The 25,499-nt window shown below is 29.5% G+C and overlaps 5 protein-coding genes and 1 long non-coding RNA gene across 21 annotated transcripts in view; 3 read left to right on the top strand and 3 right to left on the bottom strand.

Moving 5' to 3' along the window:
• The first annotated feature begins 1,013 nt into the window (after positions 1 to 1,013).
• Positions 1,014 to 1,655, top strand: LOC149880794 (uncharacterized). Its single transcript, XR_016445800.1, has 3 exons — positions 1,014 to 1,127; positions 1,434 to 1,518; positions 1,607 to 1,655. It is a non-coding gene; the product is annotated as an uncharacterized LOC149880794 (long non-coding RNA).
• Positions 1,656 to 1,964: 309 nt separating this feature from the next.
• LOC149880793 (uncharacterized) lies at positions 1,965 to 4,037 on the bottom strand. Its single transcript, XM_090069356.1, has 3 exons — positions 3,918 to 4,037; positions 2,565 to 2,840; positions 1,965 to 2,356 (listed from the first exon to the last, which is right to left on the bottom strand). Exons 1-3 carry the CDS (start codon positions 3,928 to 3,930, stop codon positions 2,184 to 2,186), a joined length of 462 nt encoding a protein of 153 aa, XP_089925482.1. The 5' UTR covers positions 3,931 to 4,037; the 3' UTR covers positions 1,965 to 2,183.
• On the top strand, positions 3,935 to 17,311 carry LOC145194312 (uncharacterized). 10 transcript variants are annotated; one of them, XM_090069349.1, is made up of 17 exons: positions 3,935 to 4,163; positions 5,818 to 6,443; positions 6,832 to 6,906; positions 7,077 to 7,182; positions 7,633 to 7,696; positions 8,010 to 8,088; positions 8,274 to 8,333; positions 9,246 to 9,288; positions 9,425 to 9,498; positions 10,050 to 10,080; positions 10,170 to 10,192; positions 10,424 to 10,569; positions 12,151 to 12,344; positions 12,590 to 12,784; positions 12,855 to 13,003; positions 13,209 to 13,393; positions 17,058 to 17,311. In XM_090069349.1, exons 6-17 carry the CDS (start codon positions 8,020 to 8,022, stop codon positions 17,236 to 17,238), a joined length of 1,350 nt encoding a protein of 449 aa, XP_089925475.1. In that variant the 5' UTR covers positions 3,935 to 4,163; positions 5,818 to 6,443; positions 6,832 to 6,906; positions 7,077 to 7,182; positions 7,633 to 7,696; positions 8,010 to 8,019; the 3' UTR covers positions 17,239 to 17,311. The 10 variants fall into 10 exon arrangements, 9 of the variants coding, with proteins under 9 accessions (XP_089925475.1, XP_089925474.1, XP_089925473.1 ...); XM_090069348.1 differs by having other exon boundaries at positions 3,953 to 4,163; positions 6,404 to 6,443; positions 12,151 to 12,203; XM_090069347.1 differs by having other exon boundaries at positions 3,953 to 4,163; positions 6,404 to 6,443.
• On the bottom strand, positions 13,629 to 15,966 carry LOC145193752 (solute carrier family 60 member 1-like). The gene has a single exon (XM_080071264.2). It carries the CDS (start codon positions 15,450 to 15,452, stop codon positions 13,713 to 13,715), a length of 1,740 nt encoding a protein of 579 aa, XP_079927390.2. The 5' UTR covers positions 15,453 to 15,966; the 3' UTR covers positions 13,629 to 13,712.
• A 2,179-nt stretch (positions 17,312 to 19,490) lies between the features above and the next one.
• The window catches only part of LOC145193738 (septin-7-like), a 35,045-nt gene continuing 29,036 nt past the window's right edge, over positions 19,491 to 25,499 (top strand). For 2 of the 5 annotated variants that reach the window (XM_090069343.1, XM_090069341.1), the window contains exon 1: positions 20,410 to 20,558. The gene's annotated coding sequence lies outside the window, so the exon portion shown is untranslated. Of the gene's footprint in view, positions 19,608 to 20,409; positions 20,559 to 25,499 lie in introns of those variants that run through there. The other 3 variants (XM_090069344.1, XM_090069342.1, XR_016445798.1) reach the window with 3 other exon arrangements.
• Positions 23,904 to 25,499, bottom strand: part of LOC149880792 (allatostatin-A receptor-like) — a 3,534-nt gene continuing 1,938 nt past the window's right edge. For all 3 annotated transcript variants that reach the window (XM_090069671.1, XM_090069670.1, XM_090069669.1), the window contains exon 2: positions 23,904 to 25,499. This exon is cut by the window's right edge and continues 273 nt beyond it. In XM_090069671.1, the coding sequence (XP_089925797.1) occupies positions 24,466 to 25,499 (1,034 nt within the window). In that variant the 3' untranslated portion in view covers positions 23,904 to 24,465.

Below are 25,499 nucleotides of genomic sequence, written 5' to 3'. Positions count from 1 at the left end.
AAAAAACATTAAAAAATAAATAAAAAATTTTTTTACAAGGATTGCCTAACCTTGTTATGTATGCAGAGTTGTTATTATCACTTGTTCAGTTTTAAATGATTAAATTTTTGGTAATACAATTATAAAAGGAAAGCAGTTTATCAGTATGAGCAACTACTTGACTTTTTATAACTGTATAACCAAATTTTTTCAGTACGAGCAACTATGCGACTACTAACAAATTACACTTTTAAATTTAGTTTCAAGCTTGAAGGCGTTCAAAAGATATGAAGAATTTATGCTAAACATTTTAAAACTAGATTGGCTCTTGCGAAGCAGCTTTTATTTGTTAAACAAAAATCGAGATAAACGTTGAGGCTCGCAGCTCAATAATTTTCACGAAACCAAATCACAAACACGATGAAAGAAAATATTTAAAATCAGTGTTTTAACACATATTAAATTTTTAAGTTGTTTTTTCCCTCCAATCTAATGTTTGCCATTGTCTAGATAGACCATCGTTTTAAATAATTTGATCAAACAAATAATACCACGATGTGTCTCTTCAGTACGAACAACGTATGCAAGAATGTAGTAAACTGCACGGAAAATTAGGGAAGAAGAGTTTTTACAAAAAATATGCTGTTAAAAGATAGAGTTTTTAAAGGATTGCTGACGAAACACAAAGCACTAAGGAAGTTTACTCAACTTAAAGAAAAATTTAGTGAAGCATATAATTTAAGTTAAGCTTAAATGGTTTCATGTAAAAGTAAACCCAAACGTTCAATCAAGAACGATCTAATGTTAATGGATTGCTTTTATGCACCATTCTGTATGTATCTGTCTTGTAGTGATGCAAAAACATATAGCTTTACAGAAGCAGGCGATTCATGTGTGCACTTTATCACGAAAAACTTCCAGCTAAGAGAAGAGGTTGTGCGACTAATAACTGCCTAATTGACATCAACGGCCTGTAATCCTTCAGCAGCCCAACTCGTACATTTTAGATTTGTTTCAGATTATTTTGTAAAATGCCGACTTGTAAAATGTACTTTTATAAAATGCTCGTCACAAAATTCGAGTATAAGAGAAGCTAATCTAATTTTTTCTAATTAAAAGAAAGAGCTGTGTATCAATCTATTATAATGGTAAGAAATTCTTTTTTGAGGTGTTCGTAGTTTGAGTTCCTCGGCTGCTTACAAAATGTGGGGCAATATTAGTATATCTATTATTCCTGTATTTAGGGAAGAATCTCTAGAGTAGATGCTTTACTATAGCAAACAAATTTTCCGTGTTGCTTAAAAAAATTTACTTTTCTATAAAAATGTAATCTGATAAAAGTGTTGGTGATTATCAATATATGTTAATTATTTTGATTGCTGTGAGTTAATAAACGACATTTTACCAGGAGAATGTCGTTTATTTACTCATAGCAATCGTTCCTCTATCCATAGAATGCTACAAGTTGATAGAGATGCTGTAATGTCGCAGTCATTAGAACTTTATAAAAACCTATGGAAAATAGCCACAGATTGACAAGTAAGATTCTTAATCGGTTTTTAAGGCTAGTTGGTTCATTAAAAAGTTGAAGCGTCGCACAAAGAAACGGTTATTTTTTCCCTTCTAGAAACAGAAGATTCTAAGCGAGCTAAAAATTTGATGACAGATAAGATAATTATATAAAAAGTTGAGATATATATTATATATTTAACTATTGAATTAAAATGATATTTTACCATAAATAAACAAGATTGCTTATTGATAAAATGCTTTTAATTTTGTTTAGAATTATTAAACTTTGGCTTTAAGACCATCCAAGCAACCTTAAACATGTGGGAAAATCTTTAGCTTTTTGTACCATCTATTAAAACAGGCATGACTACATCTTTATTCATTTTAAAGAGAGACTAACAATATCAATAAATTTTGCTTAATCTTGCTTATCTTCAAGTAAAGCAAGTTTAGGAGATATAGAACAAAAAAAATTGAATAACAGTGAGTTTTTACAACATGCTACAACTTTATGTTTGTCTTTTTGTACATAAGGAATGTCTTTAAAGGTGTAAAACAGTTGTTTAATATAAAATCCATTTCAAAAACATCTTTCATTTCAAATGATTCTTATTCTAGAAGTTGGTAATTCTGGAAGTTGGTAAAGATACCTATTCATGAAACCCATGAGTATACTACATATATTCTTTCTTTTATGTATCTTCATTTTCTTCCTCATCATTTCCAAATGACAAAAGTTTACTGTTTTTAACTTGCTTCATTTCACTTTTTCGCTTTTTATTTGAAGGTTCTGTTTCCTTTCGTTTAATTGGCTGCCTAAAAGTTAACTTGCCATCATCGTTAGCTTCCTTGGAACTTTTGCATCCTGTAATAGAATTCAAAAGTCTCACCAAATTTTCATCTGTTTAAAACATATTTAAAACATGTTTGTTGCCTACCAATTACAATAGCAAGGCGCTTACCTGATAATAATTGTAAAAGGCAAGGTGTTTTTATCTAATAACTGTATCAATATAATAGTAATTGTAATAATTGTAATAGATCTATTTATAAAAATTACCACAAATTCTTACCATCTTTTTCTTCAAAATGATGATCTCTTTTCTTTGAATTGATGACAACACTTTGACCAAACTTTGATTTAAGATATGTTGCTGCTTCATCTTCTGAAATTTTTTCTGGTAGTTCTATTAAAGGGGCTTCATCTTCTCGAATCTTGTCATCTTCATCAGTTTCAGCAGTTGATTGCTTTGAACTAATGCTAGGCCTTTCGCTCTGGCCTGTTTTATATTTAAATTCTTGAATAAACTTTGGTAACTCTTGCTTTATTGATTGGATATTGTCTTTACCTATAAAAAAAAAAAGGGAATTTAACAGACTATTTCAATAGTTGACAGGCTTATTAATTAGAATCACCAGATTTGCCATATCAAAAAATGGATTTAGTGTAGAGAAACAAAAATGAATCATTTTGCATTTTAATAAAAAAATAAAAGATGATTCATAGAAGAATTGATTAAATTAACCAAATTATATAAGCAAAGATTGATTAATAGAGAAGCAACTACGATATAACTACATATATCTCTAAATTTTTACTAGAATATTGCTGCAAGATTTAAAACTAACTTCAAAAAAAAGCAATTCTCAGAGCTCATTTAAATTGTGGAAAATATTCCAAAATATATCATAAAAATTTTTTATCAATTTAACTTAAACCTAAAATATCAAGTTTATTTCGCCATGGTAAAAAGCATAATCTTAGTATTGAGAAGTTAAATCATGATCACATATAGTAGTAGTAGCCATATAGATCATTTTAATTTGTAGAGTACTACAGTGAAAAAAAAAGGTTGATAAAAAAAAAAAACTACACTCAATACATTATTCATGATATATACATAAGTAATAAATGACATTGTAAGTAACTTGCTGTTTTTTTATTTTTTTTTAAATACATGAAAAGTTTACAACTTTGTATTTCAATAAAAATAATTTTGATTATTTCGCATTAAATTTCTTATCCATCATTATTAAAAATCCTTCGAAAAAAAATTATTTTTTGCGAAGCGTGTCAGGAAAGTCAAAAACTTTATCTATTTGTTATAATTAAGTATTCCAACTTTTAAGACATTTATTTTGTTCATATACAAAAAATGTTTGTTTATTTTCAGGACTATAAAAAAAAAAAGCTTAACATAAGCTTCATGTTTAAAATGAAATTTATGAATTCCAAAAAATGCTTTCGATAAAATTATTTAGTTACACCGGTTATTTATTTCAAAAAAAATAAATAAACAGTTAAATTGCATAAAGAATTTTCTGTTTAATCATTAAAAATTATAGTCTGTCCTACTACTAACATAACAACATCAGTAGCTTTTATCTGTTGATAAAAAGTATTTTTAATCACTTGAAAAACCTACCAGCTCCTGCCATCTTTATAAGCGATTAAGTTTCATTTCGTGAATTGTTGCGAGGCAATTTAAAATGCGTTTATTAATCAAAACAAACATAAAAATACATGTGCTAACACGAGCTTAACCAAAAATCATGTCTATTGAAAAAATTCCCAATAAGTACAAATTTTGCATTTTATCACAATCTCAAATAAAAATTATCGAAAAAAGAAAAAACGATTATCTTATGCAGAACCCGCAACGAAAAGTTAGGTGAGGAAAATACATATAATACAAATTTTTACAATATAAAAGATTTGGTTATGGTTAGGCATTTTTATTAACTACATTGATACATACATACATATATATATATATATATATATATATATATATATATATATATATATATATATATATATATATATATATATATATATATATATATATATATATATATATATATATATATATATATATATATGTATATATATATGTATATATATATGTATATATATATGTATATTGTATATATATGTATGTATCAATGTGTAAGGGTGAGGCATAAAACACGAAAGTCATTTAAAAAAATATAACATCATGGTATTTTTGGTGCCTTTTGATATATATTTTCAAAAAATAAAAAAATATTTTTCACATAAATACACCTGCAGGTGGTCCTAATAGTCGAAAAATGTAAAAACTTATAAAGTACTGAATAGGAAGATGTCTTTAAAAAAATGTGCTATGCGTCCTTTACCAGGTAAAAAACGGTTGACAAAAACAGGGGTACCCTTTGGTATTTCTGACCATCATCTTAGGTGACTTTGATAACATAGGAAAATACTTATTATTTTTTTAAATCTGTTTTCAAAAAATATTAGTCAATAACAGAAATTTGCAGAACATGGTGAAAAGCAGAATATAAAGAGAAATGACAATGGAATTAAAAACAATGAAGGAGTCTTATAAAAAGGAGTGATAATCCTCTTTTAGTTCCAAAAAAATTTGAAAGTATTTGGCTCCTATTGTATCATGATTTGGGATAAGTTCTAATAGGCGTTGCATAAGTTAATGGATGAAGTAATAACTTTTATAACTTATTTACAAGTAAAGAAAAAAAATGTTAAGATTTGTTTCCAAAATAAAGCTTTTTTTTTTTTATGAATAAAAATCAGTTGTTACTCACATGAAAAAATTCTATCATCAGCAGTAGATCTCAATTTTGCTTTTCAAATCAATTTCTTTTAGTTTTAATTTCATGCAATTAAAAGTTTCTCTGTTGAAGCTTGCCAAACTCCCTTATAAGTCTTTTGAGCCTAATGTTCCTAAAAGTTCTTGATTAGTTTTACTTGAGGCACATTTGGTGGATTGGATAAAAATAAAAAATTGGACTGGCCAAAATAGATAGTTAAAGTCAGCATGATATTTGTGAGTGAATGAAAGAAGATGTTTCTCTAAACATTTATTAATATAGATTGATATATTAATTGCACCAGCCTTGGAAGAACAAAACAATAGTTCGAAAGTACCACAGTCAGATACAGCTATCCACATTGATAATTTTTTTGGAAGTTTCTCTTTTTTTACAAAGCAAACACTTTCTAATATTTTTCTTTGATGTTTGTTTAGTATCCAGAATTTCTAGATGGGTTATCACCTGCAAAACAAAATTATTTTTCATTGGTGATGAACATAAGTGATTTTGTATTATAGAGCTGGTTTACAAGTTTTCTTTTCCTTGCTTTTATTTGTTGTTCAGTAGCATATTTGGGAGCTTTTTTATGTTTCCTGTATTAAATACTCATTTTTTTAAAGAGGCAATAAATGATTGATTTATTTACACTGATTTTAAGATTCAATTTTCTCTGACTGACCCCTTTTTGATTGTTGATAAGTCTCTTTAGATAGGCTTTCTTTTTTCTAGTCAAGGATGTTGGCCAACCAAGTGCTTTTTATCAGAAAATGACTGATCAGTTTCAAGTCTTTCAGTTAACTTAAGTTAAGTTAGATTGTATTTTAAGCTATTCCTTCTTGTTTGAAATGATTTACAGTTTCACTATTTTTTTATTAGGGTGTAAGATTTTTGATATGCTGCATTTAACCTCATTTTAAATAAAAGTGTTTTAAATAATTAAATGAACATACCATAGAGTTTTTTTACACATACATTAAACCAAATTGATTGTTTAGCTAGCTAGAAAAACTAAGTTAAATATTGTCTGATAACTTATGCATCAAGTAATAACTGATAGTTGCATAAGTGTAAAGAGATTCTAAGAAATGTTTCATGAAACATCAAATAAAAAAATTAAACTTGTTCTAAAAACAGTACTTTAACACTAAAATCTACTTTTACTACAAAAACAGTTCCATAAATGATCTTGCCAGCATATTTTATTATGTTAATCTAAATAAAATTGTACTTCTAACTATACCAAATCCAGGTTAGGTGAATTTAATTCTAGGTTAGACACTTTTGAACTAATATGATCATACAAATTTTGTTTTAGATCTACCTTCACAGATAGCTTAGACGATTTGTTGGGGAAGGTGTGTCAAAAATAAGTTTGTTTTTCTTCTTGTGTGATGTATTTATTTCTGACTTTACAAGTTCTCTAACCTGTTTTGTCAATATCTTTAAAGTTGAAAGAAGAAAAATAAAAAAAAATTTATTGTAAAAATCCACTCTATACAAGCTTTTATTGAGATTATTTGGATTGAGGAAAATATTAATAAAAATGCTTATTTTAAAAAAATTGCTTATTAAAAAACTGCTTAAAAGAAAATTGCTTTAAAAAATTGCTTATTATATAGCATAAGTTGGTTAAATAAGTTGCTTAACAAAATTGCTTATCAAAAAATTGCCTAAAAGTTTATTGCCTAAATAACTTTTTAGAAAAAAATGATAAATGAAGATTAAGTTTTTTTTTTTTTAAAGCTGGAGAATGCAAAAGACGACTTTAAAATTTTAGAAGTTGAATCTGAAGTGTTATCTAGCTTGCAAAGAGTTAAGGTGATATTTTTTAGAGCTATTAAAGATATTTAAATTTTTTTGTTTCCTTTAAAATTGTTTTTTTAATTTAAAACCTTTATTTCATCAGTTATTATTTCTTATTAATATAAACTTGTCAAAGAAATTAAATGTTTGAATTGAAACAAAATACCCATGCAACTTAATCCCAGGGCACTCTTCAGGGAAATTGGTCTTGCCCAAATTCATTCTTATATACCCAGTTTTGGTATGTGCTGAAAGAACTTTTACAGTGTGAGAATTTCAAAATAGTTAAAGGTAAAGCTTTCTTTTCTTACTTCAATCTTTCAATCTTCAATTACTTTATGATAATCTAGTAACAAGATGGTTTATGCATGACTTTATGATAATCTAGTAGCAAGAAGGTTTACCCATGACTTTTATCAAGTGTTGCTTAAGATGTTTAAGGCCAAATTTTCACTTAAAATATTGTGTAAAGTATAAAATCTGTTGATACTATATGGTTTTAGTTTTAACTAAACAATAGTTAGTAAAGTTCATGATAACCTTACTAATTGTTGTTTAATTAAATAATATGATAATAATAAAAGGTGTGGCAAAAATGTAACTGCTACATCTTAATATGTATGTCAGATAATTATTCTGTAGGAAAGCCATTTTGTATAAAAGGAAGTTGCACAATCAAATGCCAAGCCTAAATAGACTTTGCACAGAAAAATAATATAACAGATATGCTGTTTTTACTAGAATGTGTTGTGCTTCTGAAAGAATCACTTTGCAATTCTCCTTTATCAAGGCAATTTATTTCCAGGTATGGTTATGCCTCTATTACTTTGAAGTGCTTGTGTGAACTTTATAAGATTATTATTGCTATTTTAATAATTTAAGATTAATTCCATTCTCAAAGTTAATCTAGTAAATTTATGTTAGAAGTTTATTAAATTTATCTAAATTTTTATTCTTAATTACTTTAAAAGTAAAGAAAATAGAATTACTGTATGTAAATACTTTTAGTTTATTACAATTAAGCGTCTTCTATATGCTATTAGATCTAATCGATTATTATTTTGTTAGATATTGTTCATTGTTTTGTAGCCTGTTAGATATTGTTCATTATTTTGTAGCCTGTTAGATATGGTTCTACTCCTTTTAAAGCTTCTTATCACTTCCATTGACTCTGAGTTGGGTCTCATTTTTGTTGATGTAAGTAATTTCTAATTCTTACCTTTGATTCATAGTTTTATTTTCTCTGGAAAAAAAACTTTGATATGGATTTAAAATCAAGAAAAACAAAATATGTTTTGGATTACATCATCAGTTTCATTTTAAAAGATTCCTTACTGATTTTTTAAAAATAAATTCAATGTTTTTTTATCTTTTTTTTTTAGGTTTGCTTGTTGGTACTTATAAGGTTATATTATCATCATTTAATTGGTGATATAGTTCAGGTCACCATTTTTTTTTTTTTTTTTAATCTAGTCTAGTGGGGGGTTCATATTACAGCTTCAATTTGTTGCATTCTTTTTGTTTTGGTGTATGTTTAAATTACAAAATACACACATACATATCTTCTGCAGAAAAGGAAAAATTAACAGTTAAATAAAATAGGATGTTAAATAAAATCCATGTTAAATAAAATAGGATGTTAAGAGATATCACAAATATGACTGTTCTGATTTTTTTTATTGTCAAGCTATTGTCAAAAAAACTTTATGAAATAAAGATGACTTATGATATCAAGATGATTTTATAATATGATGATAGCATTTTATCTCTATGTTAATATTACAGAAAAAATATTTAATGCTAGGTTTAGAATCATTTTTTTAATTTTCAAAGTTATTATTGTACACTTTAGTGGTGTCTTAATTCTCATGGTTAATGTTTGTACACTTTAGTGGTATTTTAATCTTTTTCCAAGGTTTAAAACCAAAATGGTGTTAAAGCTGGACTTCATTCAATGACTAACCCACAACCCTCCAGTTAATGTGTGATTTTTGAAAACCAAATCCTCTACTTAAGATTTTGTGGTGTTGCCCCTTTATACTTACTATATTTTTTTTTTATGTTAAGTTAGACAAATGTTATGCTAAGTAAGACAAAGTTGGATCAATAAGACAAAGTTGGATCAATAAAATACCTTGTTGACAAATTACATCAGAAAGTTTATGATTTTCCATGATGATTATAATGAAATTAAAGTAAAATAAATGTTACAATATTTTTTTTAACAAGGTTCTTCTCAATAATCAGCTTTGTAAATTTTCTTTTTTTCAGTAATTAGTTGCTGTTGTTTTTTTTATTCTTTCTTTTTTATGATGCTCTTTAGAGTTTTTAATATCTTTAAAATTTATTTTCAGGAGTTTTATGTTCAATTAAATGATTTGCATTTGCTCAATGAAGGTATTATCATTTGTTGTTATTAGTTTTTAGTCAAGTTTTCAATTTTTTAATTTTTAATTCAAAAATCCAATTAGTTTTACTTTTTCTTAAATTTTACTTATCATTTTTAATATACTTTTGTTGTTATTTTTTTTAGATGTGAATGCTTTAATAAAGAATTATCAAGAGTTAATCTATCATAATATAGATTTTTTAAACCTTCCAATTCTTGTATGTATGACATAATCTTATTTAAATACACTAATTTGAAAACGTACATTTAAAGAATAAAAGTGATGGCTGCATTTTGCATTATTGAATTTTTCATTAGAGTGCTATTGGATATTTTTATGCAGCTGATATTTTGTCTTCTGTAAATAAATATTGCTTACAAACTTCTATCATTTGATTTTATTCAGATGCATAGGAACGAATGCTGTTAGTAACATTTATAACTTAACACACAGCAGTTTTTCTTATTTAAGTTATCTTTAAAATTTCAAAAGAATCTTCTTTACACTATTTACATCTTTTGTTTATTAGTATCCTCATGTTAATCTCTGAAGTCATTCTTTTTCTTACTTCATCTTAATCATTTTGCTATTTAGTTGTCAAATAAACTTAGCAGTTATTTGACAATTTACAATTAAATTTTTTATCTATTTTATCTTTTATTCCTCTAATCCTTTATGTTTGTTTTTAGTTTTAGTATAAAAGTGGTTGATGAGTTCTTTAGGTCTTTTTTAAAAAATTCCAGTAAGTTTAAATATTTTCCCTTTTAGATTTCTGAAATATGCCAAACAGCAATACCAGGTAGTTTTGCGTTCTATTTGATTTAGAGTAATTATGCTCTAAAGTTCTCTTTGTCAATAAGAAATTTTTACTTTTTTATTTTAATTTAGAATCAGAAGGTTTTTTAAAATATGTAAGTCGCTATTTTAAAGATTTATTAGGGATTTAGGATAGACACTTCTTTTTTGAGTCTTCTCATATGTTCATCATAAGTAACAATTAAGTTTCTTTTGTATTTATGTTAATTCACTTTATAATACTTTTATTATAAAGTGAAATAACTCCAAACATAAATACAAAATGCACAATATTTTGTATTAGCAAACTTCTCCACAATATTTTTTATTAGCAAACTTCTCTATAGGACAGGCCGAAAGCACTTCATTCATATTTTCTCTATTCACTTCGTTTGTGGAAGGTTGTGACAAGAAAAATAAAATTGAACCTAAATGAATTTTCTTATTTAAGACAAGAAAGTTTGGCTGATCTTGGCTCAGATAACAAAAACTGGTAAAAAAAAAAAAAATTTGATAGGTGTATTTACAGTTAGAGAGATAAGTATCTAAACAAAAAAAGTTGTGAAAACTAATCTTTGACGAGTTATTTCAGAAAAAAAAAGCTTTTGAAGAAAACTTTTAAGATTTTTCTGAAAGCAAATTTGTTCAAGGTTTTAGATAACAAAAATAAAATTACGCTAATTAACTTTATTTGCCCAAAATTTAACGAAACACTCAAACTTAACAAATTTTCAATGCTAAATAAGTATCCGAACAAGGGTTTTGAGATCGGAATTTTCTCCAATTAATTTTTATGACTTTTTAATATCCAGTTGGGTCATCATTGGCTTTAATGACTTCTGCGAGTCGATTTTGCATTGATTCAACTAACTTCTTTGTCGTATCTGAATCAATTTGAGCCCAAGCTTCTTGGAGCAAAATTTCAGTTCTTCTTTCTTTTTAATACATCGTGCGCCGGCTTTTTGGTTCAGAATAGCCCACAGATGTTCAATAGGATTGAGATCTGGACGTTAAGCCGGCTATTCAAGTAAATTAATCTGTTTCTGGATGAAAAACTCTTTTGCTATCTTTGACATATGCTTGGGGTCGTTGTCTTATTGGAAGATGAAATGTTTACCCATTCGCAGTTTTCGAGTTTAGGTCAGAAGATTTTTTTTGAGAATGTTGACATATACCTCAGAGTCTATAATTCCAGCCTTCCTGTTCCATTCCAAGTCATCGATCCCTACACCATAACATTGCCTCCACCAAATTTCGCTGTTCCTCGAATGTAACTGAGTTTGAATGCTTCGCCTTCCTTTCTCTATACCTTTTTGAGTTCCATCGGAATTCACAAGATTAAATTTTGATTCGTCAGTCCACAAAACGTTTTTCCAGAATGATAACGGGATGTTTACATATTTCTTAACAAATGCGAGTCGTCGCTCTCGATGGGTTTTTGAAAGCAATGGCTTCTTGTGTGGAACTCTTGCTTTAAATCCACTCTCTTTCAATTGATTTCGAATAGTAAAAGGGTTCGCTTGAATTCCAAGTTCTTTTTAAAGAAGGTTTGACGCTTTTGGTGCTGATAAAAATTGGTTTTCCTGCACCATCTTCCCAATTTGTCGATTAATTCTGGGTCTCGTTTTGCGCTTTGCTCCTAATTTTGGGTGATTTTTTACGTATTCAAACCTTTTGTGTTTTTTAACCAAGTCGCTAATAGCTCCTAATGCCATTCCAGTCGCTTCTTATATCAATCTGAATGTTTTACTTTGTTTGAATAATTCAATAACTAAGTTGTGCTGAGCTTGCGACCATTCCTTGGTTGTAACTCCCATTTTTGATGGTTTCAATGACAAATCAAATAGCTTTGAAAAGTACCAGTCGATTATTAGCGGCTGCTCATTATTTAATAATAAAATAACTTGAATTATTGCTTAAAAATCTGTTTTCAATTTTTAAATTTTTTTTTTCTGAATAACTCGCCAATGTTTATTTTTCACAATAAAATATTGAGTTCGGATGCCTTATATATCTAATTGTATATAAGCCATATCTTTGTAAGATATTTTTTTTTTTTTTTTTTTTTTAAAAGGTTGCATTATGTGTTGGCATTTGAAACTTTAAGTGAATGTTCTATAATAAATCGTAAGTGTCTTAAGATATATTTGCAACTTGGCGCTAATTGTGGTTGTTTTGCATTAAAAAAAAAAGTTGATCTTTTAACCGAATCAATTTCAAGTTTATCTTTAAAAAATAAAGAAACACTCTGTACTTCAAAGGATGGAGGTAAGAAGGTTGAAAGTAGATTTAGAGAATTTAAATGATTATAAAGGAAGATGGTATTGATTCTTTGATTTCTAATGATTCTTTTATTTTATTTGAGAGATTTGAGATAATTAGTAGTAGGCGATTGTCATGACAATTGTCTGCTGCTAATTATCTCCAATCATATTAAAAATCTCAATTGAATCAGGTTAAGCCATAGTAAATCAAACTACATGTTTAGTGCGTAAATAGATATTTTTCTACAGATTTAACAAAAGTTAATCACACATCTCTCAATTGCAACAAGATTGTCAGCGAATGGACTTTCTGTATGATTGCTGTTTATCTTAAGTGCTTAAGTAAAGTTTGTATAGCTGGTATTACTACAGAAGTTCAAAAGTTAGCTTTATATGGTGGAAAACATTATTTTGGCTTAATAGACTACTTGGACTGTAATTCAAGTGAGTTTTCATAAATATAGTATAATAAATAATTTGAATTTTGTGAAAAATGAAGAATTTTGATATTTAGGTGAGTATAAGTTGATTCAAAAAAGTACTTACAATCTTTTGAAATCGATTTATTTGTCTGTTGAAAATAACCCTATAAATGAAGGCTTAAAGAGTAGAATCTTTCTAAAGTTGGAAGAATTCAAAGGCAAAGTAGTTAAAAATCTAAAGGTGATTCTTTTTGCATTATTTAAAGAGTTTATAAGTGAATCATTTTTATTATTCTGGGAAACATACCTGGATGAATCGTCATATACTTGAAATTGATCATTTTTGGCAAGTTATATGCAACTTCATGTTGAGGTTCTAGAATTCCTTTTCATTAGCCATAAGTAGAATTTCAATAAATTATGCTTCGAGGAGTCTTTATTTTTAGATAATGACCCCAATAAACCAGCATGTAAATGGTGTCCTTTTCTCAAAAATTGCAACAAATCTATCAATTGTTCACTTTGTGGCAAACTTCTCAAAAGTTGAGTCCAGTACCCGAGTCAAGTTAAATTTCCCAATTGCTAAACTTGAGAATCTATCTGTAAAGCGTATCTCACAAGTAGAACGACGGTAATTATTTAGTTTAGAGATTTTATAAAAATTATAAAATAAATACACACTGAATGAACAGTTGATTTGTCACGGGTCTCCAAGGTAGTTTTAATTTTTGATATGATTTAAGTCCAAAAAAAATATTTGCATTAAAACTTTATATCAGTTCTTCAACTGATACCTAATCATTATTTAGTATATATGTGTTTGTTACCTAATCATTATTTAGTATATATGTGTTGAATTAGTGTTATACATTAATGTTATCTATTTTCTTTACTAACAATATTATATCTACAAAATGCGTAACTTCTATAATTAAAAAAATTAATCCATCTTATGGAGGCTTCTTTTCGGAGCTAGTTAAATCTTCTGTATTAAAGTGTTGTGTGTCTGTTGGTTCTTGTTGGATTTTCGCAGTACTGAGTACAGGAGAGTTTTTAGAGGAGAGGACTAAGGACGATCTTCGACTTTCCTCTATTGTTCGAGATATTCCCTGACCGGTGATGATGACTGCTGCATATATACCGAATGATGCGAAGCAAAGAATGCAGCTAATTACTAAAAAGCTTGTTGGACCAATAATGTCAAAAAGTTTACCAATTAGCAGAGGAATGGTCATTTCACCCATTCCTGAACAAACAACGAAAAAACATGTTATTGTGCCGGTCAGTCTAAAATAACTTTCGGCCATAGAAACACTAGTTGGAAATATGTTGCTCAAGCACAGACCGAACGTCGCTGTACCAATCCAAAGCGATATAGTTTGAAATCTGAACAAGAACATTAACAAGATTGAAGATAAGCAACCTATTATGTCTACTAACAGCATGATACGAGGAGAAACATACATGGAGACGAAAATCGCCAGAAGTCTTCCTGCTGCAAGTGCTCCCCAGAATAAGCTATTAAGGTAAGCTGCATCATCGTGTGAAACACCGATGTTACTTTTGATGGCATATGTATAAATATAGCTGCCAAATGAACCTTGCAATCCGTCTGATATAAAAACCATGGAAGCTATCCAGAAGCTGATGCATAAAACTTGAGATTTTATATTTGGATCAATTTCGCTTCTTTCGCTTCGCGAAAGAGAATCATCGCTGATCGAAGCAACTGAATCTTCAGTGCTCTCTGATAAGCTTCTTCTTCTTTCTTCTTGCTCCCTTTTACGATCGATGTAAAATAAATACCAAAGACCCGATGTTACGGTTATGTGAATTAGCGCAATTATGAAATACGCATAATGTACACGAGTAGATGTTATTTTTGTAAGAACCGTTGTTGGCTGAGAGGTTGCATTTAAAGATAGCATAATCTCCGAACTCTTAGTATGTTTGATCCAATGGTTGACTCCAATCATATTATGCCGCCGACGTCGAACGAAGGCAAACTCCATCAAATCATCAGGTAACCCATTATTACATTCATCGCTGAGAAAACGACCAGCTATAATTGGGCTCAAAAAAGCACCTAGACCATAGAAAAAGAATAAGGTTTGTAAATACGGGGGTACTTCCTGCCCGTGCATAATGATCATTCTAAGGTTAGTTGCAGTGTCTTGAAAACCTCCAAATAATCCGTGAAGTGCAGTCATGAGCAAAAGAGTACCTAATACACGCATCAAAGGTAATATTGCTAATGCTATTGCATGAATTGACATGACGATGGCTAAATAAACGTTGTAATTAATGCAAAACCTGTCTGTAATTACACCACTAAGTATAGCACCAATGAGAGCACTGCTGGTTTGCGCAAAAAACACCCAACTCATTTGTCCAACATCTTCACCAGTCAAGCAACCAAGCTCCAGTACTGTTGGTCCTATAATGGCCATTGATGAGCCGAAGCATAAAAACCCGCAGCATAATACAAAACTGGCTTCAATTTTCGGCGTGCAAAAGTTCTTTCTGCTCATATTTGCATCATTTTTCGAGTCTTCAGATTCTATTGCATTTTCGGACGAAAAGCTGTTTCGTTTTTCATCGTTAAGTATACCTTTTTTTGGCACTCTGGGTGTGCTAGAAGCGCATGGTTGATATGCCGTTGGCGATTGGTTTTTTAATTCTTTCTCCATTATTTTTTTAAAGAATTTCACTAATTTAGCTAATTTCAATTAGCTAAACCATTTTTCGTGTTTTAATTCCTCTTGGTATGCAATGTTTTTTTTTTTTTTTGTTGCATGAGTTTTTAGTATATCTGTTCAAAAACTTGGTTCTTGGAAGAATCAGATTCTGTCAGCTGTGGATTTTTTTGCCCACTTTGCGAATGCATATCTGTTCACAAACTACCTACTCATCTGCATTCATGCGTGCAATATAAATATATTTGCGTATTGGTTTAGGTTCATTTTTGTTTGTTACTCGTTTGAATTTTGAGCAAATGCGCATGCGCTTTTTTAACAACTGGCTAAATGCGTTAATTTTTTATTTTTATTTTTTGTATAATTGCAAATTTGTTTTGAAATTTTTTGTTTCAATTGTTGATTATACTTTTTTAATTAAATTTATCAGCTATTTGACTGGTTTTTTTTTTTAAAAAAAAAAAACAAAAAATTACAAAAAAAAACTCCAAAAAAAAAAAAATGCAACAAAAAATTTTTTAATTACATTTCGTTAATAAAAATCATAAATTAACATTTTTATATCTTTGTCATCGTCGTCGTCACCAAAAGTCAAATCTCATGGCACCATCAATAGTATCTATGATAAAACGAAATGCAGATTTCAAGCAACCAACTACAGTTTGTTAATAAAACCTCTTGTTTTTCAAGCCACGCGTCTTTTTTTTTTTTCGAAATACTTTAAATGACTTATTCCAACTTTCGTCGGGAGCTTGGATGTACTTAATATACCTGACACAAACCATTACAACGTCAACTTTTTTAGTTTTGAGCAATGCTACTGTCGGCATAGAATGGCATTCGTATGTATCTCAACAGAGCAATCTTTGCTAGAACAAAAAAAAAGGAAAACAAGCCCAACAGAGGGCTCGTTTAGTATTTATCTATCAGTATATGAAACGATAGTATATCTATTCCTGGGGACCATCTTTTCAACATTTTTCATCATTAAAAAATGTAAAGAGTTTCATTTTAATATCAAGACTTTTTACTGCCAGTTCAACGGTAAATCTCTATTTCTTGCCTTCTATTTTTTTCAGACTAAAAGTCTTGCTTCCACTAGTCTCAATGGTTCTATATTTGTTCAAATGCGTGTTTCATCGAAGGTAATTATTTCGGCAGGTGTATTGATATTTTTTAGCGCTCTTCTCGCTTGTTGATTAAACGACATTCTTTACTACCAAAAGTTCTGAATCTTTTCCAACAAAATTTTTTTTCTCAAAGATATTTTGTGACATTTCATAAATCTGTCAATCCAACTCGTGTTTGCTTCAAAACTCTCGTTACAGCTGTCTGGCTCAGTTTGCGTACAGAACCTGAGTAAGAAAAAAAATGGTTTTTAATGTATTCCGAAGTAAAAATCCCCTTAACATCTCGTGTGTGTGTGTTTGTATTGAGAGAATGGTGCACAGTAATAAATATGCTATTGTTTCATATACGGATGAATAAATACTAAACGAACCCTCTGTTGGGCTTACCTTTGTTATCAAATCCTTTCAAGGAAAGACTGGTTTGTCTTAAAATAACAACTTTTTAAACATTTCGGTGATAAATTTTTAGGACGCCTACCTTCGTTGGTTCAAGTATGAAACCTCGAGCAAAATGCATGATGTCGGAGTTGAGGAGTATCGTAGCTGATCAATATCTTAAAGAGTTAAGAGAGGAGGATACTCTAAGAACGTTTTTAAAAAGAGAAAGAGAAGCGTCCCGCAATCAAAATTGCAAAGAAGAAAAAGAATAAACTTGAGTTTTCATTTTGATTTTATGAGTTCAAAAATGGGTTTATAACGTTTTAGTGCAATTCTAGTAAACTACCCCTGGCTTTTTTCTCAGTGTCATTTTAAATTCTTTCTTGTCCCTGTACGTTTTTTAATTTGATAGGATTGTGGCAACTTCTTCGTTACCCTTTTCTAATCATATATTAAAATGTAATTATATAATTAAACTTAAAATCAGTAACTCTTTCAAGATTTAGTGATTTAAAGGTTGATTGTTGACAAGTTTTGTCGGTTCAACTTCGTCGTTTTTAAATAAAGCCAGATGTAACAAATGTATTTTAAAACATTCGTGGCCCATTTAATTGCAATGCTCGAATCCTATCCTTAAGAAAAACTAATTAATGCTAATTTAAACTGATAAATGTGGTACAGATGTAATAACAATATGTATCAATATTGGGAAGGTGCAAACAGTAACATCAGTTGTTATTTGTTGGGCATGAAGATTTCAGAATATAAACGGTAAAGGGTCAGAATAGTATTTTGAACTTGTAGGGAGAAGAGAAGCCAGGACAGGAAAATGTCAGAAATAAAAAAAAGGAATGAGAAAAAATGAATGGAAAATCTGAAAGTTGCACCCTAGGGCGGAAGGCAATTAGAACGAAAAGGTTTTAAAACGAATACAGCAATGACTTCGTTAAACTAAGTCATTTTAATCTATTTGTCATTAGTAGAAAATGAGTAATAATTAGGTATTAGATTTAAAACAACTAATAATTCACAGGCCATTGAATTAAAGGTTATTCTGATGAATAGTATGCAAATAGTTCTATAAAGTATTACCTCAAAGTATCAGTCGTTTAAAATCTCGATGTTGTTTAAGATATTAAATAATTTTAAATTAAAATAAAGGTGGTGGTGGGGGGGGGGGCGGGATATAGAATGACAATTGTCTTTTGTTTTTTGTTTTTTTTCATGCGAAGTTTATTTTAATCATTTACCTTTGACTGTCCTTAAACCTTTCGACGCCCCTGTTTATTTATACCATTTGCTCTGTTCCTAAGTTACCATAAACTGAGTTTAGCAATTTCAAAGAAACAACTCTTGTGCTGTTGAAGTTTACAAATTTTTTTCAACATCTGTATTTCGTTATTTTGTCACGCTCAACATGAGGTATGCATCACTACTCCACCGAAAAATGATAAATATGGTAATATTGGTAAATATGATTCCTAAAACTACATGATTTTTCTATACTTGCTACTTTAAATATTAGGTGCGTTCATGGTTTGTTCTGCTCGATATGCTTATGCTTTGTCCAATTCGTTATCTGGATGTATAAGATGTAAGTAAGAGGTGTTTAAACATTTCGCAGTCTGTATTTTAAACATTTCGCAGTCTGTATTTTTTATCCCTTTTTGCATTTTCTCTTGACTTACATATGTTACGCGCGTACCTTTCTTTGAGCGTGATATTTCTTACATAAATTCTAATAATAAAAAATCCTTTACATGCTTTTAGCTTTTTATATTGGTTCTTTTGTTTTGGGCGTTGGTGTCTTCATTTTTATTTGTTAGTCTGCAAAACATTAATTGTTGATTTCGGGTGGTTAAATTGTCATGAATGGCATCTTGTTTTCAATTACAACTAGCTCTCGCACGATTGTTATGAATAACATCTTGTTTCCAATTAGAAATATCTTCCTCTTATAGCTCTATTATTTGACAAAGATTGTCCCTTGATTTTGTTTTTCTTTTTTTCGGTGGAAAAGGGGTCTGGGGTAATGTATTGTGAGTTCCTTTTTTTCGGTGGAAAAGGGGTCTGGGGTAAAAGTATTGTGAGTTCCTCTCTTAATAAACACAATATTTGTGAGTTAACGTTTGTGCAGGACAGTGGGAAGTTAACAGGTTGTTTAATAAATTGGGAGTACAATAAAATAATTATCAATTATATTTGTTTTGCACAACTTTTCTCGGTTTGGGGGAAGAAAACTGCTTGAAGATACATTTTTTTGTTCGACTTGATGAGGATACGGTTCGAATGTGCGATCATCCAGTGATGAAGTTTAGATTCTTTTTTAAAAAAAGCAGATTCTTTCCCATCTTTAACCATGATTTTTTTTTTTTAACAAATAATTGTTTGTGCTATGTGTACCTATAGAAGTGGAGCATCAATTGTATCCGCGACGGACCTGGCGTATTCCCTAACTACCTCGTTTCCATCTTGCTGACAGAGCAGTTTTTTCCTTTAAGTAACTGATCTTGTGAAGTTCAATGTCCGCTCTTTGCTGGCGTTATCTGCCGAATCTCATTGTTTAAAAAAAAAGGGATTTGAAAGAACAAAATTTTTGACACTTAGGATAATAATTTGTTAGTTTTTCCATTTCACAACGGTAAGCTTAATTTTATTAAATTAATTTTTAAAATTTGAATTTTTTGGATCGTTTTCAGGTTAGCACAAAAATATGTCATTAGCATTGGCCCTAGCAACAACATTCTTGTTAAGTCATATTTCATGGCCTTATAATATTTCCCTTAACCATCATCTTCCTATCTAAGGATATTTACGTAGCAAAAAATATATCAACTACAATAAATCAATTGGCGCTTTTAAAAGGTTTTGTCACAATTCCGATTTTGAAGCGATAGTTGAAAGTAAAAATCTTAAAAAAGTTGATCATCTTATATAAATCGTTTCTAAATGATGATTGGTTGAAAAACGTTTCCGATGTTCATCTGAAACTTAACTTATTACAACATGGTCTGGGTACTAATCACACAAAATCTAAAAAACTTTATTGTAAAGAAAAACATTTTGCAGAATTAAATTTGAAATTATTTTCTCCAAAAACATTGAATAATCAGTTTTTTTGAAATCCGCCTTTAAAATTGCACAATATTTTCAGAGTACAATCGACTGACATTTCAAAAATGATTTCTCACAATGATTTTTTAAAATGCGTTCTTAATCAATGCTGAGGATTTATTTTCTTAACAAGATCAACAACAAAAACTATGCTAAAACAATACTCTTTTTCTTGTTAATGGATCGCCTTCAAACAAATCCTTTTTTAGAATTTTCTCATTAACAACCAATTTAAACTTTTTAACATTTTCATTTGATTGTTACAAGAACAGGAATGATAATATTTTCATAAAAAAGTTTATTCAAAAAATATTATCACATTCTTTTATAGCATAATGTTTAGTAGTGGTTTGACAAAATGTAAATGAATATGTATAAATTTATAAATTATCATATTTCTTTTGAATTTATGAGAAATAAACCGACCAATCAGATGGGATTACTCCCCAATATTTTAAGGGTTAGAGCAATTTAAAAGGTATGTGACGTAACTTGAAATGCGTTCTTGATATCGTAAATATTTTAATAGGATTTCATAAATTTTTTGCGTAAATATATAAACAATTTTAAAATCAGTTTATTTTAAAAAATATTGATAAAAGATTGAGTTTTGCTCTTATTTTGTCATTTACGAAAAAGCAAAACTCTACATAGTGCGTCAGTACACGATTTAGGTAAAAATCGATTTTTCAAACTTCTACCTGCTTGGAGTTAGTAAAGTAAGAGGTATACCCTCTGTTAAGCCAAAAATGACAATTAAGCGTTGCATGTAATGAAATTTTATTTTTCTAAAAACAAAAAACAAAATTATTCTGATAAAAAAATTAAATTGTCATAGCAAACGTAATAATGGCGCCTTACTAATTGAACTTATTATATTATCAGTGTAGCTGTAATTGAGTTTCTGGTTGTCATTACGAAAACAGCTTTAAACTTTAATAGTGTCTACTTGGTGTTTCGGCTGCCTCTCACTTTTCTTGGAATAAGTACCTTAAATATTTTAGTCGAGTAAATGCTTATTGCTTATAATTATTTCCTTTTTCCACCTTACAATTGTAAACGTAGTAAATGCATTTGCAAGAAGAAGAGAGAAAATTAATTTTGGAGTGACTTAAAAATCTTAATATTCCGATTCATTTGCCAGACAAAAAAATTTTAATGAAAAACTGTTAATTGTATCACCAAATTGTGGAGCGAAAGTCGTGGATTGGAAACGAAAGTCGAGAAACCAAGAAAGGGGTCCGTCAAAACTTTATCAAAAAGTGTATTTTTGGTCCTATGTCTACTTATTATTCATGCACATGAGAGAATGAATAAGTCTCCGTGTGTAAATCTTTTTCTAATCGCTGTTTTTATTTTCCTTTCTTACAGTATAAAAAAATTAATGATGTCGGTTTTGTCCCAAAAAAACATGAATCCAGTAAACGTGCAAAATTTTTTCAATCGAAAAACTTTGCGTATAAATGAAAGTTGAGCTGCGTATGAATGCTTTTTGTCGTTGCTTCACATCTAGTTCCTCACATACCATACTCATCCTTTAGATTCTTGTAGAAAAAAAATTTCCCTCGTTTGGCATAGTTTTTACTAGTAAAAATTTTTCATTCTTAACAAGAGCTCTATATTGGAATTTTTTTTGAAAATATTGATATAGAAAACACTCTGATTTTTATCTTTCGAGTTTAGTAGTTCACAAATTATTCTATAACTACTTATGATAACATAAATTATTATACTTTCATTTATAATATTCGTAATTATACTTTTTACATAATTTTAAGTGAAGTTCACCAATAGTATTTCGTTTTTTTTGTTTTTTTTATCATTATAATTATTTTTCTTTTTTTTTTTTTCTTTTTTTTTGTATAATTATTCATTTTGATGGCGTAGTTAATTATTTCCTAGTTTTAGGAAATAATTCAACAATTGACACAAAGAGCTTAGTTGACGTATAATTTAACAATTGACACAAAAGCTTAGATGATGTATTAGCAAGGAAGTTTTCTTTTACAAATAAAATCAACAGAGGAATTAGGAAGAAAGATATTTTGCTTAATTCTTATTACTTACTTAATTTTGATCAATTTTCACTTAAAAAAATTTAATTAAATCTAAAATAATACAAATTACTTATAGAAAGTTTGTCATTTACCATGGTGCCGCGCGATATTCTATATTTACCATGGTGCCGCGCGATATTCTGCGCGCGATATTCTGCGGCAAACGTTATGCTTTAATCTAAACGGTAAACCCTGCACGCGAATCCAAAAAACAAATCTTCAAAATCATTTTAACGTCCAATGAATTCTTATGATAAGTAAAATCAAAATCAGAAGAAAGAATATCTTATATCAGTTCAAAAAAAATCCTTGTTATATTTCCGACAACATACAAATTTTGAGTTTCAAAACGCAGTCATATTTTCCAGACTGGTCAGTAAATTCGCCTAAAGTGCTCCAAACTACTTTGAATAATCCAATTCCACTTGATGCTTCATACAAAAAAATATATACCCTTCCGCACGGGGAATTAGACTCCGGCCGTTAGGGTGGAAATCAGATATCCTAGCCACAAGACCATGCATAATGTAAAATTCTAAAGATGGATATTTTTAACACTTGTCGCACTTTTTTTTCTCTTAGTAAACTGGTTATCAACCTACAGATTTTTATTTTCTTTTTTTCTGTTTTAATTTTAAATTCATTAATTAGAGGTTTTTTGTTTTTAAATAAAAAAAAAAAATCTGAGAAAATTCAAATCTAATGAGTTTATTATGATTAAGTAAAATCTTGGTATTTACGTTTTGAAAACAATCCCTTTCGAATGTTGGCCACAACTTCATTTTACTTCGTGCATTCTGAGGGTTCAATTCTCGATGACTGGTTCGAGGATTTCCGTCGGTATTTTACGAATAACACAAGTAATGTTGGTTTCCAATGCTTCAATCGTAGTTGGCTTAGCAGTAAAAACTTTAGATTTTAGGTAGCCTCAAAGAAAAATCTTTTAAGGCGTGATGTAATATTGCCTTGGTGGCCAACTCACCGGTCCGAGACGGAAAGGAATTGTTTATCAAAAAAGTTACCCAATAAATTCACTGTTTCACGGGCCGTATGGTAGGTAGCGCCGTCTTGTTGAAACCAATTGTCGTCGAGTTATCGGGCTTCAATTTCATGCAAAAGTTTTTCGCTATCATGGCTTGATAATATGTACCATTCATAATTACAATGGCGCCGGCCTCATTTTTAAAGAAATATAAGCTGAATATTCCACCAGTTCATAAATCACACCAAGTCGTTGTTTTCAATTGATGTAATAGTAGTTCTTGAATTGCATTGGGTTGCTCTTCACCCCAAATATGGCAATTTTTTTGCACATAATTGCTACTCGATTAAATCCGTTAAACTCATTATTAAAAAATTACAAATTTTGTATAATGGAGTTGGCACACCATAAATTAATGCTACTTTAAATGGAGTTGGCACACCATAGAGTAATGCTTCTTTAAATGCGTAAAGAGTGCTATCTTAATCGACAACTATATAAATTTATACTTTATTTGTTATCATACTTTATTAGCGGAAAAAACCAAACGTTGATGCTTAATCCTATCCATTTGTATCTGAGGTCAAGAGCAGAGAAAAGAGAGGGGAGAGCAACGAGTAAAATGCATTGAAAAGTATTACATCAAATATTACGATGTATTACGACAAAAAAGGTTATGAATAATACAATAAAAGGTATTTGTATAGCAACATTAGGTCTTTGGAAACCATCAGACCTGATAGTCACCTGGCCAGGAGTGAGGCAGATTGTAGACAATAATGTATAATAGTTCTATGAAATTGATACAAATATACAAAAGGTATGAAATATAGGTATATTAAAACATTTTTATTTTATCTCAAATTTACGGAAATGAAAATAAAACAACAACACTTGGTAACATGTCTGTTATGTAATTATTTCAAACATATTTGATGTTTGTTCGGCTCTTCCATTGATGTAAAGTTATAAAAAAATTTTAATATTTAATATTAGTATTGACCGAGCTAGTCATCCCATAAGTATCATATACTGCTGATTCCAGAATATTGACAGTTTAGTGTCAAAAATGCTATATTATAAGGCAATATATGTTGCACTATATATTGTATTATAAATATTGCGTTATCTATGTTACGTTGATATGTTGCGCTGCTTGATAAATATTGCGTTATATGTTGAAATTTGTTGGATTAGCTGTACAGTTTAAAGTCAAATGATCATTATTTATGTTTGATATTTTATTTGACGGTGTATTGTCAAACCTAAGTTACTAAGCAAACCAAAATACAGATTTCCATTTGTTCAATCTGATATTCAGTTTTTTGTCATCGTTGATCATTTTGTCAAAAATGAAAACTTTTCATACTTTTTTTGTTAATACTGTTCATTGACATATTCGAAACGATCGCAGATGACGACGTTTTAAGCGAATAAACTGAATCTTTTAAGCTCTTCCGACCAAAAAGTAAAGATTTTAATTGCTGCTTGAACTTCATGTCGACTACTGAATAAATAATTGGGTTGACAGCAGCATGAAAACCGTAGGGTATTTCAGAAAACATCTTCAAAAACCTTATGACCTTCATATCTTTAATTTTATTGAAACCGTATTGATCACTAATAATCCAAACAATACGATTTGGTAGGACCAATATGGCAAACAAGACTAAAATTGAAATTAGCATTATCATAATATTCTTATTTTTTTGATATCGAGCTCTCATTTGCTCATCGCTCAGAACTTGGTTTTGTATATATGATTTCCTTAACCAAACCATCATAATTCCATACAGAATGGATAGAGAAACAATTGGTAAAATATAATAGGACAAAAACAAATACCAAGTGTATACACGAGAGCTTTCTTTGCTCCAAACTTCCACGCAAGTGGAGAATTCTCCTAGCTGAAGCACGACTAATGGTGGCACAACTGATGCGATTCCCAACAAGATATTTAAACACACGATCAACCACAGCCTGGTTTTATTCATGAACTTATTGAACGGGTGCATAATGCCAAAGAATCTATCTAAAGCAATTATAACTATAAATCCAACAGCAATGTTTGCAAAAGCAGCCAATGATGCGCGAAGAAATTTGCACATATTTAAACCGTACACCCACAAGCAGGTCCAGGTTTGTGGTATACTTATCAATAGCAAAACTAAGGCGAACAAAAAATCTGCAATTGCAAGACTTGAAATTAAATGACGAAATCTTGAGGAATCTTTCCGATAAAAAACAGTAAAACCGATGACCAAACCATTGCCAAAAAGACCGATGACCGACGAAATAATATTTGCAATACCGATTCCTTCGTTGCTGATAGAATCGCAAGAAAACTTTTTTTCAACTTGCGTAATGTTTAAAAAATCGC

Source organism: Hydra viridissima, unplaced genomic scaffold (genome assembly GCF_058129835.1).
Source record: "Hydra viridissima isolate aposymbiotic clone 2 unplaced genomic scaffold, HvirCarnegie_v1 scaffold_12, whole genome shotgun sequence".
Classification (NCBI taxonomy): Eukaryota; Metazoa; Cnidaria; class Hydrozoa; order Anthoathecata; family Hydridae; genus Hydra; species Hydra viridissima.
The sequence above is the reverse complement of the archived record's forward strand: the minus strand, read 5'-3'. Positions and strand labels throughout refer to the sequence as shown.

Excerpts from the sequence above, each read along its gene's own strand:
- LOC145193752 (XM_080071264.2), bottom strand. The coding sequence starts at position 15,452 with ATGGAGAAAGAATTAAAAAACCAATCGCCAACGGCATATCAACCATGC.
- LOC145194312 (XM_090069347.1), top strand. The coding sequence starts at position 4,045 with ATGTCTATTGAAAAAATTCCCAATAAGTACAAATTTTGCATTTTATCA. Across the intron at positions 6,444-6,831 it reads TAGACGATTTGTTGGGGAAG|CTGGAGAATGCAAAAGACGA; the intron begins GTGTGTCAAAAA and ends TTTTTTTTAAAG. Across the intron at positions 8,334-9,245 it reads TAATTGGTGATATAGTTCAG|GAGTTTTATGTTCAATTAAA; the intron begins GTCACCATTTTT and ends ATTTATTTTCAG.
- LOC149880793 (XM_090069356.1), bottom strand. Across the intron at positions 2,357-2,564 it reads TCATTTTGAAGAAAAAGATG|GATGCAAAAGTTCCAAGGAA; the intron begins GTAAGAATTTGT and ends ATTCTATTACAG.